The 12556-nt window shown below is 42.4% G+C and overlaps 1 protein-coding gene across 3 annotated transcripts; it reads right to left on the bottom strand.

Annotated features, from left to right (window-relative positions):
• Positions 1 to 10641, bottom strand: btbd10b (BTB (POZ) domain containing 10b). 3 transcript variants are annotated; one of them, XM_029767358.1, is made up of 9 exons: positions 10469 to 10641; positions 5169 to 5316; positions 3490 to 3686; positions 3019 to 3331; positions 2719 to 2821; positions 1961 to 2081; positions 1576 to 1773; positions 1057 to 1167; positions 1 to 945 (listed from the first exon to the last, which is right to left on the bottom strand). In XM_029767358.1, exons 3-9 carry the CDS (start codon positions 3641 to 3643, stop codon positions 611 to 613), a joined length of 1335 nt encoding a protein of 444 aa, XP_029623218.1. In that variant the 5' UTR covers positions 3644 to 3686; positions 5169 to 5316; positions 10469 to 10641; the 3' UTR covers positions 1 to 610. The 3 variants fall into 3 exon arrangements, with proteins under 3 accessions (XP_029623218.1, XP_029623220.1, XP_029623219.1); XM_029767360.1 differs by having other exon boundaries at positions 3490 to 3707; positions 10469 to 10633; XM_029767359.1 differs by lacking the exon at positions 10469 to 10641 and having other exon boundaries at positions 5169 to 5676.
• Positions 10642 to 12556: the final 1915 nt, after the last annotated feature.

The raw sequence follows: 12556 nt of genomic DNA, 5'->3' as shown, positions 1-12556 counted from the left end.
TGTGATTTGAATGTCTTTATGTCATGCTGAATATTTAGGGAGCACAGAGCACAGCATCACATTACTAATTCTATGATGTCAACCAACCCAACTATTACATGATTCAAAGTATATCTGAGGGGAATTCAACAGTAATTTCCACTGAATGGTGATGAAATCAGAGGCTGTTCTCCATGGCCAGGCATCACGCTCTGCACCTGTTCCCCAAACAGTTACAGTATTCACTAGTCTTGCCATCCAGGAAGTATGCCCAGAACTGCATGTGAAATAAAACTCAGGGGGAGAACACAGTAACACCAGTGAACAGCCCAATAACCATTGTACAATAACCACTGTAAATAATAATAATTACAAAATAATTGGGTTTGCTAAATTTATTTCAAATAATTAACAGAAAAATAAATTCCTTTGGTCAAGTATTGTTTTTTTAAGAAATAAGAGGAGAAATTTGCCCTTTTGCCAGTCTAGTCCCTTATAGGGTTTTTACAGTCGACCAGATCCTTGAGGCTCTAAGGCTGCGGAGGAGGTGCCAAGGCAATATGGTTATGATGCCCCTCTAGCTCCATGCTGCGGTACACTGGGGAGGGAGGTGTCAGGGAGGGGGCAGTCCTCAGACTGCGGGCGAGGGGGCGTCTGGGTCACCGGGATCGTTGTTGTAGTTGTTGCTGTACTGGGGTCCGCTGGGGGGCTGGTTGGGGAGGTTGTCCAGCTCGTCCACCTGAGGGCCAGGGTGCATGTTGACCAGCTGGTCCTGGGGGATATCTGCAGCAGCTGCAGCCAGGTTAGTGATGGACTTGCTTTTGACACACTGGAAGTCAACATGGCGGCTCTTGCCCTCCTCCTTCTCCCAGGACATGCGGATGAAAGGCCTCTGGACGTAGTTGTAGATGACCTCAGGACGGCCACCAGGACGCTTCTTCACCTTCTCTTTATACGTGGGGTAACCTACCAATACATGGCGCAGGCAACAGAGCCAGTGAGTTCACAATGCTGAATCGAGAAACGTACATTTTTGCTCTGTACCCCAGCAAATACATGATAAAACCATCCTCTTACCTTCAATGCCTAATCTTATTTTCTTCAGTCCTCTCTCCTTTAAAACTGATTTGGCAACATCTCGATTTTCTATATACTTGAAGAACCGGTATAGTTTTGTACTGTATATTACTGCAGAGAGAAAATAAAATGTGGTGAAACACACAGCAACTCATTATCAACAACTTTTTTAAGCAGTGTCAATTAAGTTTGTCCCTTTAGGTAAGTGAACAACAGTTTAATCCACAGCAGGGATTACTAATTAGGAAGAACACATTTTTGGTATTTAGAATCTTATTAGGATCCCTATTAGCTGTTCCGAAGGCCGAAACTACTCTACCTGGGGTCCACACAGAACATGAAACATGACATAAAACAGAACATAAAAAGACCAGAACTACTTACATTTAAAAACGACACACACCGTCTACATATCAATATGCACACAAAATATCTAGCTCAAATACGGGTGGGTGGAGAGTGTGTGTGTATGTATGTATGTATGTATGTATGTATGTATGTATGTATGTATTAACTCACTCTGTGAGTACTCTTCTCCCATCTGTGGTGGGTACTCTTCGTCCCAGTCCACTACGTCGTCATCAGTGAGCACCACGATGTGGCATTCTCTCTCTCCGCTCTGGGCGCTGGCCACCATCAGAGACACAACCATTTCCTCCAGGTAGAACTCAAACTGACGCCGGGCACCGTCGTTAGACAGCTCATGCATGAGGGCACCTAGGGACATGGTCAGTCAGGAGACAGCAGTTCAGAGACGCAAACCAACACACTAACTTCCCAGAACATCTTCATCAGTCTAATGGAAACCTAATTAACCACTAATAATGGATATGAAAACCAAGGGCTCATGATTTATGTTCACTGAGCCAACCAGGTCAAGAAGGGTAAAAGGGGGTGTACTCACTGAGGTCTCTGCACTTGATGGTGCTGTAGTCAAAGGTGATGCACAGATAGTCACATGCCTCCCTCAGCTCAGGGATGGAGATTCCATCGGGGCAACGGATTATCCCAGATTTGTAGTAATCCTGCCAGTTAGAGAGTGAACAGAGAAAACACAAAAGGCAGCCAATACAGAGACTGCCCCCTATCAGACCCCCCTTCCTAAAATGGTAAAAGAGCCAATGCTATCCCCCCTACGTACAGATATCAGTTTACTGCCAGTTGAGCTGGGCATGGATATAGATTTGCAAATGCAAAAAATAAAATGGTGCATCTTTCAAAACAAGTGCTGTGCCTCTGAGGCCAGAGTGATCCATGTTTGTCAACAACAGCCCACATTTGAATCAATCCCATCCTCCATTTTAACATCAGCAGCCTACAGCCAGTGGTATTGATTGTTGTATTTGTTCTCAGGACATTCATAGCCTCAGTGAACAACTCACGGCATCTACTCTATAATAACAGTCTGAGGTTGACTCTATAGCCTTAAGTAAATGTTTCTGGTGTCTATATAATTAAGTTACAAAGTTTCAGACAATCAACAAATAAGTTAATCAATTCAGGATTACTATGAGTAGCAGGCTGCCCCTTGTGGCTCAGAAGAGCAAAGGTTAGCAACGGCTACGCTAGATCAAGGATTTTAAAAAAAGTAAAAACAGTTAATAATTGACCAAGTTAGTAAAAGGGAGTGTTGTACTTGGTAATACAGTGCTATTGACTGACCAGGATGGCTCGGAACACTGTAGAGCTGATGCCCTCGGCGACTTCATACTCTCCTTTTTCATTGGGCCGTGTGAAATTGTGTTCCCTTCCAGATCCAAACATTCTGCAAGAAACCACAAAACAGGTGAGATTTCACAGGGGTCACACTTCAGTGTTGTTCAGCGTTCATACAATAAAAAAGCTAAAGGAAAAAAACCCATGTAGGTCACTTCCTCCTCATATAACCATACTGGTAAAACAAAACTTGATACGGATTGATGATTTTACCATAACAAAGTACAACAATGAGGTCAGCCCTACCTGCCCAGCATGGTGTTGGGCTGTGCTGTGAAGATTGAAGGGTCCACCACAAACCGTGTGTTATCTACAATAAGAGTGACCCTCTCGGAGCCTGAGGTCCGGATGCTGCGGGTACCCAGGCCCGTGCCCAGTCCCTCCTTGCTATTCTCATAGACAAACACCATCTCTCCCACTCCCAGGCTCTTAAAGCAGCCCTCAGTGCTGGACAGGCTGCTGTTACGGCTGCTGACCACCCCGCTGCTACTGGAGCTGCTGGGGGAAATCCTCTGAGGACGGGGGCTGCTGGGCCTGGAGCCACCGTCCCTCTCACGGTCTGGAGGTGGAGGGAGAGAGGCACTAACTCACTGCCATGACGACTGACCTTTTTCATAGACTACTCCAATTACATGCCAACATTAGAATCCAACATGTTCTCTTAGAAATATTATTTTAGGAGACTGTGTGAAAGTGTTCGCAGTACGTTCTACTCACCGCTGTTGTGCTGGCGGGTGGGCGAGGTGACATTTCTGATGCAGGGGGTGAGCTGGCCCTCTCCCCTCTCGTGTGACGAGTCCCGGGAGCGGTCGCTGGAGCGGCGGCGGTCGCGTGAGCGGTCACTGCCCCCACTAGCACCATGCAGGCTCATCTTCACCAGGTCTGCCTCTAGTCGAGATGCACGCGACTGAGCGCTGGCCAGAGCAGAAAGCAAACTAAATACTAATTGCTGTTAAACTCCACACACACACACACACACACACACACACACACACACACACACTTGTCTTTCTTTCCCTAATGTATTATTACAGATTGCAGGTGTCTGCTGTAACTGTAGAGACACTCAGGACCTCTGTCAGTGACAGTGTGGTCCAGGGCTTTACTAGAACCAGTATTTACCTCTAGACGTAATTATAACAACACTGCCCTGGATCATACTGTCACAGTCACGTTTTTGTGACCTTGTGGGAGATCTGTCGACGTGCCCTTGAGCAGGGCGTTGACCCTGGATGGGAGTCTGTAAGATGACTACTAATGTGATGTAGTTGTTGAGCGGCAAGTATATTCAATAATAATAAAACAATAAAAAAATACAGACAGCATAGAAACAGCCCATCTAACCCAAGAAGAATAACTGGACAGAATGGAAGGAGACAAATGTACACGCACAAAAGCAGAATCCCTTTTAATGTAGGCGGACCACTTGTCTAATGGTACATCTTTTAAAGGGAAAAGACATTAAAAGCAGTATCAAAATGATTGCGTCCCTATATAGGCCTACAATCATAAGTAATAGCTTCCCATTTAGTATTGAAATATTGAATATATTGTCCCAGAGATTCAGTAAAAGCACAGTGTTGTATAGGATAACGTCTGTTCCCTTAATATGAGGGCACATCACATCAGTGAGCCATGGAAGCATAAAAAGTAGGCCAACGTTCCTGTTTGGAGAGAAGCCAAAAGACACACTTGCATGGTCATGTTCTTTACCAGTTCTTAGAAGTTAGGAAAAATAAGGACTGTTTTTGAAAGAATTTGCTTTGGAAGTTAGATAGCTAGTCTCTCTAGGGACTCTTAAATAACTGAACTACAATGACCCAAGAAATGCCAAAGACTTTCTTTCTGCCTAAACAACAGCCAGTAAAGGGCATAGACCATTAGCAAACACTTTACTTAAACTTGTAGTTATAAAGTGTACATAGCGCTGTCATGACAGTGGACTTTTAAAAGAATGACTACTGGGAGAGTTATGACAGCCCATCTGACTTTACAGTCATGATAAAAACAGTAGCCCTTTATGATGTTGGGCTCAAGAGTAACCTGGCCTTCATTGGAAATCACAATGGTCAATGTCAACATTATGAAATCAAAATGTATTTGTTACATGTGCCGAATACAACAGGTGCAGACTTTACCAACAATGTAGAGATTTTTTATATTTTTTTTTATAAGAAAATATTTGCAAAACAATATATAGAAAACTAAAGAAGTGCACAATGAGTGTGTGACTATGCTGAAAAATATCTGTCTAGCCTATAATAGGATGGACTATACCTATAACACTATACACATGATCATGGATGTGAAATGCCTCCACAGAAATGCCAACTATCTTGGTTAGTGTCAGTTCTTTCTGATCTTACACACTATCAAATACAAAGAAATTGCCTCACCTCGAGTGCTTGCAGAGTTAGCGAGGTCGGTTGGTTGTTTTTCGTTCCCAATTCTCAGTGTCACTTGAGTTGCTATCATATGACTGTGGACGTGCTGCCATCACCCGTGCACAGAGACGTCCAGCCCGGATTATTCACCATTCATAATCTGACATGACGAAGGGAGTCGAGTTATATATTCATTCACTGGGTTGATTCAGGAGAGCAAAACAAGCTGTAAATATTCACATAAATTCTAGTTATACATTCAGTGAATACGAAACTAAAACGCAATTCCCCTTCGCATTCCAACTCTTGACAGCTGCTCGCCAGCTAATGTCACGATGATCCCGAATAATGCGAGCTAGCTAATTGTGGCTAACTAGCTAGCTAACAATGATGACAGTAGCACCTCAGCTAACTAATGTGATCACAACATAGCAAGCACTAAATGAGTTACCAGTCCCAGCTAGTACATAGCAGAGATGATTTAGAATGCTTGTAAAAAAAAATAAAAAAAATCATATATATATAAAAAATGTTTAGCCAGGCAGTGGCTACCTATGTGAAACTGGCCACAAAAAGGATTAGCCACAATAGTGGAATTTGCGAGTAGCATTCAAAATAAAAGTCCCCCATTGAAAGCGATGCAAAAGGATACAAATTGCGGAATCAGGCCATATTTGGACTAGATAATGTTAAACAAGTTCTAAATGTTGTTATATAATCTTAACAAAAAACGATTTGATAATTTGAAGAAATAAAGCAAAAAACCTGTTGAAATCGTATTGTGGCTGTATTAGACTTCAAATGTTGTGTTACAAAGTGTGAATGAAATGGATTTGTCCTTTTTTGGTCAACGATCTACACAAAATACTCCAATGTCAAAGTGGAAGAAAAATCTTTAAGAAAATATGTGAATTTATGGAAATGTTAACACTAATATACCTCAGATAAATATTCACCCCTTGAGTCAATACACGTTAGGAACTCCTTTGGCACAGATTACAGCTATTAACTATTCATGGGTAAGTCTTCTTGGGTAAGTCTCATAAGAGCTTTGCACACCTGTATGGTGCAATATTTGCCCATTATTCTTTTCAAAATTCTTCAAGCTCTGTCAAGGTGCTGGGGATCATGGCTAGACAGCAATTTTCAAGTCTTGCCATAGATTTAAAAGCAGATTTAGGTCAAAACTAACTTGGCCACTCAGGAACATACAGTTCTTCTTGGTAAGCAACTCCAGTGCCGATTTTGGCTTATTGTCCTGCTGAAAGGTGAATTCTCCTCCCAGTGTCTGGTGTAAAGCAGACAACAGGTTTTCCTCTAGGATTTTGCCTGTGGTTACCTCCGTCCCTCATACCCATACCATGCTGGAGCCAGCACCGTGCTTGAAAATAAGGAGGCAGTTAACTTAGTGATGTATTCCTTTGCTGTGTTTTTTTGCAGTATTACTTTAGTGCCTTAATGCATATACATGTTTAGGAATATTTTTTTATTCTGTATATTTAAATTGTTATTTTCACTCTGTCATTATTGTAGAGTCACTACAATGTTGTTGATCCATCCTCAGTTCTCAGATCACAGCCATTGAACACCGTAGCCGTTTTAAAAATCACATCCCTAAGCAGTTTCCTTCCTGTCCTGCAGCTCAGTTCAGAATGACGACTTAGTCTGATGTGTCTGGATGGTTTAATATATCATCCACAGCATAATTATTAACCATGCTTAAAGATATATTCAATGTCTGAACTGTTATTCAATGTCTGATCTGTTATTATTATAACCTATCTACCAATCACTGCCCTTCCTTATGAGGCAGTTAAAAAGCTCCCTGGTCTTTAAAGTTGAATCTGTGCTTGAAATGCAATATTTGACTGAGGGACCTTACAGATATACAGTACCAGTCAAAAGTTTGCCAAGAGCGTGCAAAGCTGTCATCAAGGCAAAGGGTGGCTATTTGAAGAATCTCAAAATATATTTTGATTTGTTAAACACTTTTTTGGTTAATACATGATTCCATATGTGTTATTTCAAACTTTTGACTTGTACTGTATGTATGTGGGACAGAGGAAGGGGGTAGTCATCTTTTTTTATTTTATTTTTTATTATGTCAACCCCTATTATTTCACATATAAAACTTAGTGTGATTTGTTAAGCCACATTTTACTTCTGAACTCACTTTCCTAAACAAAGCGGGTGAATACCTATGCAATGACTTCAATGATTTTAGTTCTAAACATTTTATTAATTTGATTATTTTTTTTGAATTCTCTTTTCAATTTGACAGAGTATTTTGTGTAGATCAATGACCAAAAAAATTACAATTAAATATACTTCAATCCCACTTTGTAATACAACAAAATGTGAAAAAGTTCAAGGGGGTGTATGTAGACTTGCTACAGGCATTGAGTATACAAAACATTAGGAACACCTGCTCTTTCCATGACATTGACTGACCATGTGAATCCAGGTGAAAGCTATAATCCCTTATTGGATGTCACCTATTAAAGCCACTTCAATCAGCGTAGATGGAGGGGACAGGTGCATCCTGTTTCAAATTGATCATCCTTGAGATATTTCTAAAACTTCATTGGAGTCCACCTGTGGTAAATTCAACTGATTGGACATGATTTGGAAAGGCACACACCTGTCAATATAAGGTCCCACAGTTGACAGTGCATGTCAGAGCATAAACCAATCTATGAGGTCTAAGGAATTGTCCATAGAGCTCTGAGACAGGATTGTGTTGAGGCAATGATCTGGGGAAGGGTACCAAAAAAATATCTGCAGCATTGAAGGTCCCCAAGAACACAGTGGCCTCCATCACTCTTAAATGGAAGAAGTTTGGAATCACCAAGACTATTCCTAGAGCTGGCCGCCTGGCCAAACTGAGCAATCGGGGGAGAAGGGCCTTGGTCAGGGAGGTGACCAAGAACCTAATGGTCACTCTGACAGGGCTCCAGAGTTCCTCTGTGGAGATGAGAGAACCTTCCAGAAGGACAAACATCTCTGCAGCACTCCACCAATCAAGCCTTTATGGTAGAGCAGCCAAACAGAAGCCATTCCTCAGTAAAATGTTCCAAAAGGCCCCTCAAGGACTCAGACTCAGAAACAAGATTCACTGGTCTGATGAAACCAAGATTGAGTGCTTTGGCATGAATGCCAAGCATCACATCTGGAGGAAACCTGGCACCATCCCTACGGTGAAGCATGGTGGTGGCAGCATCATGCTGTTGGGATGTTTTTCAGCGGCAGGGACTGGGAGACTAGTTAGGATCGAGGGAAAGATGAACGGAGCAAAGTACAGAGAGATCCTTGATGAAAACCTGCTCCAGAGTGCTCAGGACCTCAGAAGGTTCACCTCCAACAGGACAATGCACACAACCAAGACAACACAGGAGTGGCTTCGGGACACGTCTATGAATGTCCTTGAGTGACCCTGCCAGAGCCTGGACCTGAACCCGATCGAATGTCTCTTGAGAGACCTAAAAATAGCTGTACATCAATGCTCCCCATCCAATCTGACAGGACCTGAGAGGATCTGCAGAGAAGAATGGGAGAAACTCCCCAAATACAGGCGTGCCAAGCTTGTAGCTTCATAGCCTCAAGTCTTCTTGGGTGTAATCGCTACCAAAAGTTCAACAAAGTACTGAGTAAAGGGTCTTAATACTTATGTAAATGTTACTGTTTTATTTTCTAGAAATTTGCAGAAATGTCTAAACCTGTTTTTGATTTCTCATTATGGTGTGTTGTGTATCCATTAATGAGATATATATTTGAATAAGGCTGTATGTAATGTGGAAAAAGTCAAGGGATCTGAATACTTTTTGAATGCACTGTGTAGTCTTACCTATGAATCTTGGGTCATTGAAATGGGGAATCAACTGACTGACATCCACAGATTACAATTCTGAAGAGTTCACACATATGAGCGTCGTAGCTCTTACTGCGAGACTAAAAACTGTATAGTGAGGTGATTTCTGACAGTTAAAGATAAATATTAGCGTCATAGCGCATATTAGTTGTGTAAACACTTCAGAATTGTAATCTGTGGGTGTCACAGAGTAGGCTGATACCTATGGATCTTGGGTCCATGAAATGGGATAAGGTATACATTGTAATATTATTGTTCAACACATAGGTTGTAGGGGTGTAACGGTACACGTCTTCGTACTGAACTGTTCGGTACGAGGTCCTTGGTTTGGTCCACACTGTGAACCTGAATAAATACATACAAAATAAATGTTAAACTACTAAAGGCTATGTCTACGCTGCGTTGTATGCCCCTGCCTTGAGTAAAACTGATCTGAAAAAAAAAAATATATATCTAGGCTATTCCATTAACTAGAGCATATGCGCACATTGTAATCAAAATTAAAACCTTAACTGGCATATTTCAAACTATACGTTGAGGCGCAGCCAGCAACTACTTCGGTACAATGGCGAGTAGTAGGGTCGATAAACCATCGTTGAAATCTCCAGTTTGGGAACATTTTGACTTCACAGTAGATTACAACGGCGATGGACAGAGTTGTGGATAAAATGTTAATAGTATGTCACCAATACTCATCGACAATAGCCTATGCAGAGTGGCATGTGTAGCTTGTTGTTTTTGGGATATCACAAGTCATCAAAGCAGCCCTACTTTCATATAGCCTCCGTGTGTGACAAAGCAAGTTAGGAGATATTTAATCAATGGAAGATGGAACTAAACGTTCAATGAGAAGGATATACTACAACGACCAAGAGACAACAGTTAGGCTGCTACTTAACAATCTGAATGGAGGTAATATTTGTAACTGTAGGACATGTAAAAAGTGCATGCCGCCTCCATTAGCCTTGCTAGCTGACGAGTGTTTCTCGGTTTGATGCAGTCAGGGCAGGTACAACGTAATCATATTTGATGAATAAATAGCTATGACAAGCTAGAAGTTAGTCTACTACCGCGCTTCGGCTTGGTTTAACAAATAATTGTATTACCACTATTGGTTTCCGTTTGCATCACTTTCAATTGAGGACTTTTATTTTGAAGGTATACAGCAAATTCCACTATTGTGGCTAGGCTTCACATAGGTGCAGTGGCTAACATGATGTGCAAACAGTTGGCTATTGACTCGTCGGCTAACTAACTGGACAAAACAAAACCTAGATAGTTTCATGTCAAGTTAGCTAGCTAGCTGCATTAGTTCAGGTTATTGATCAATAATCAATCAATCAATAGTTACGTTAGCTACAACAAGCTATATATGCAGAGGAACTACCAGAAAACTAGCAAACTCAAACATGTGAACACTTACATTCACCAAAACAAGTCTTACCTTTTAAATGATACATATTCTCGCATTAATATCATATACCGTGTACAAAACATATACATGGAATTCAAAGGATCAATCCAATCCGTTGGTAAAATAATTGATCTTGGTTTGGCATTTTCCCCTAAAAGGCAAAAGTGATGTTGTCCCTGCTGCTCAGATGCTCTCGCGAGATTTGGCTGTAAAAAAAATATAATTAGGTAGCCCAGTTTCTTCTTCTTCGTCTTGGCAGTCCGCAAACAAATATCATGGGTGCATGCCGCCACCTACTGTATTGGCTGTGTATCAACCTACTATTCTGGAGTATGAATTCATTACACTTTGTGAAAAAAATATATATAATTGCCCTTCCAACTAACCCTACACCCATTAAAACCTAACCACTATTCCACTACTTTGGCCCCATCTGATCCTACTCCAGGCCAGCAGTCTGTGAGGATGGGACACTATAATTCAAAAACATCTAACGCTTCGGCAGTGAAATCTCATACACCCAAGTACTTCTCTGCAGCTGCCACCTATCTATCCTCTGTGATTTACGTTCCATCCCTGCAGTACAATTGGCAACCATGGCCTTGAATGCCAAAAAACCCCCAACCTTACTGAAGTACTTTATTCCTATCACTCCATTGGCCTCGGCCTACTCACAGGGATCCTCTTAGGATCCCTCACCCTGGGCTCATTCTCCTCTACTACTCTCTTCACTGCCTTAGCATACGACACCTTCTGCACTACTCTGATCCTGGCAACCTCAACCTACCTTTCTCTCACCGGACACAGTTCTGATCTCCAGCACCATGGGTACCCCTACAGTTTACACACCCAACTTTTTCCACTGATACTACACATTCCTTTGTCTCATGTCCTCCTGCACACTTCTCAAATCTAGGAATCTCCCTCCTACACACTGCTTATCTGAGGTTTGAGGCAGACTACATCCTATAAAACACGAATGAGCAACATCACCTGAAACAATGACAACTTGCACTCTGTATGATTGTTCATCTTGAACAACAGCTCAACAGTCCACCCTTCTTGGCACAGTCACCTTTTGTAGAGAAGGGGAGTCAGGTGAATCAGGAAAGCAATGTTCAGTTTTGACTGCCACTAACCCAGCAGAACCAAGGGCAGGGTCAGACTCCTCCTAAACTTCAGGCCTAGGGTACATCTCAGTATTATCAGTCTCAGGAGATAGAGTGTGAGAGGCTCTTCACTCTTACCAGCTACCGGCAGAGACTCCGCCCCACCGCCATCCATCAGCTCAGCAGTATTGGCCATGGGCAGCTGGCTAGCCACCAGCTCATCAACAGCATCAGAAACCTGCAGCTCCACTGGCGTCTCGGGCACCCCAGCTTGCAGCTCAGACTCACCTCCAGCAGGGAGCAGAAGATCAAGGACAGGTAGATCAGGGACCTCACCAGCAGACAGGGAAAGCTCATCCTCTCCTCCAGGAGCGCACCGCAGAACAGTGGACAGTTCCTCTTCGGTAACAGTGCTTGACTGTGGGGCCTCTACAACAGGTGGTGAATCAGCCAACGCCTCGGACCTCCATGGCTGGTGGAACACGCAGGTAGCCAGTATGTGCCCGTGCTTGTCTCAGTGATAACACCAGGCCTTGCCACCAAGGCAGACTTCCCAGTCATGGCCACAGTCACATGCACAGCTTCTCTTAGGGGTGCAGGTATTGCAGTCGCACAGCTCCTAGAACCCGTTGCACCTTGAAGGGCTGTATTTATTCCTGGTCTTATTATCTTTCTAATATTTTTCTATTTTGGCTCTCTGCAATGTTGGGAAGGGCCCATAAGTAAGAATTTCACTGTTATTCTACACACATTTGATTGGATTTGAGCATATAACCTCAACTTGTGAAAAAGGTAATTCAAATAACCAAATTCAACCTAGCTAATTTCCGATTTATACGAAATTGTTTGACCACAGAGGTAGCAAGACTGTACTTCAAATCGATGATACTCCCCCACTTAACATACTGCTTGACTAGTTGGACCCAAGCTTGCTATACAACATTAAAACCTATTCAGTCTGTCTACAAACAGGCTCTCAAAGTGCTCGATAGGAAGCCCAATAGCCATC

This window comes from Salmo trutta, chromosome 12 (assembly GCF_901001165.1).
Source record: "Salmo trutta chromosome 12, fSalTru1.1, whole genome shotgun sequence".
Lineage (NCBI taxonomy): Eukaryota > Metazoa > Chordata > Actinopteri > Salmoniformes > Salmonidae > Salmo > Salmo trutta.
Note: the sequence above shows the minus strand (reverse complement) of the source record. Positions and strands in the feature narration are given on the sequence as shown.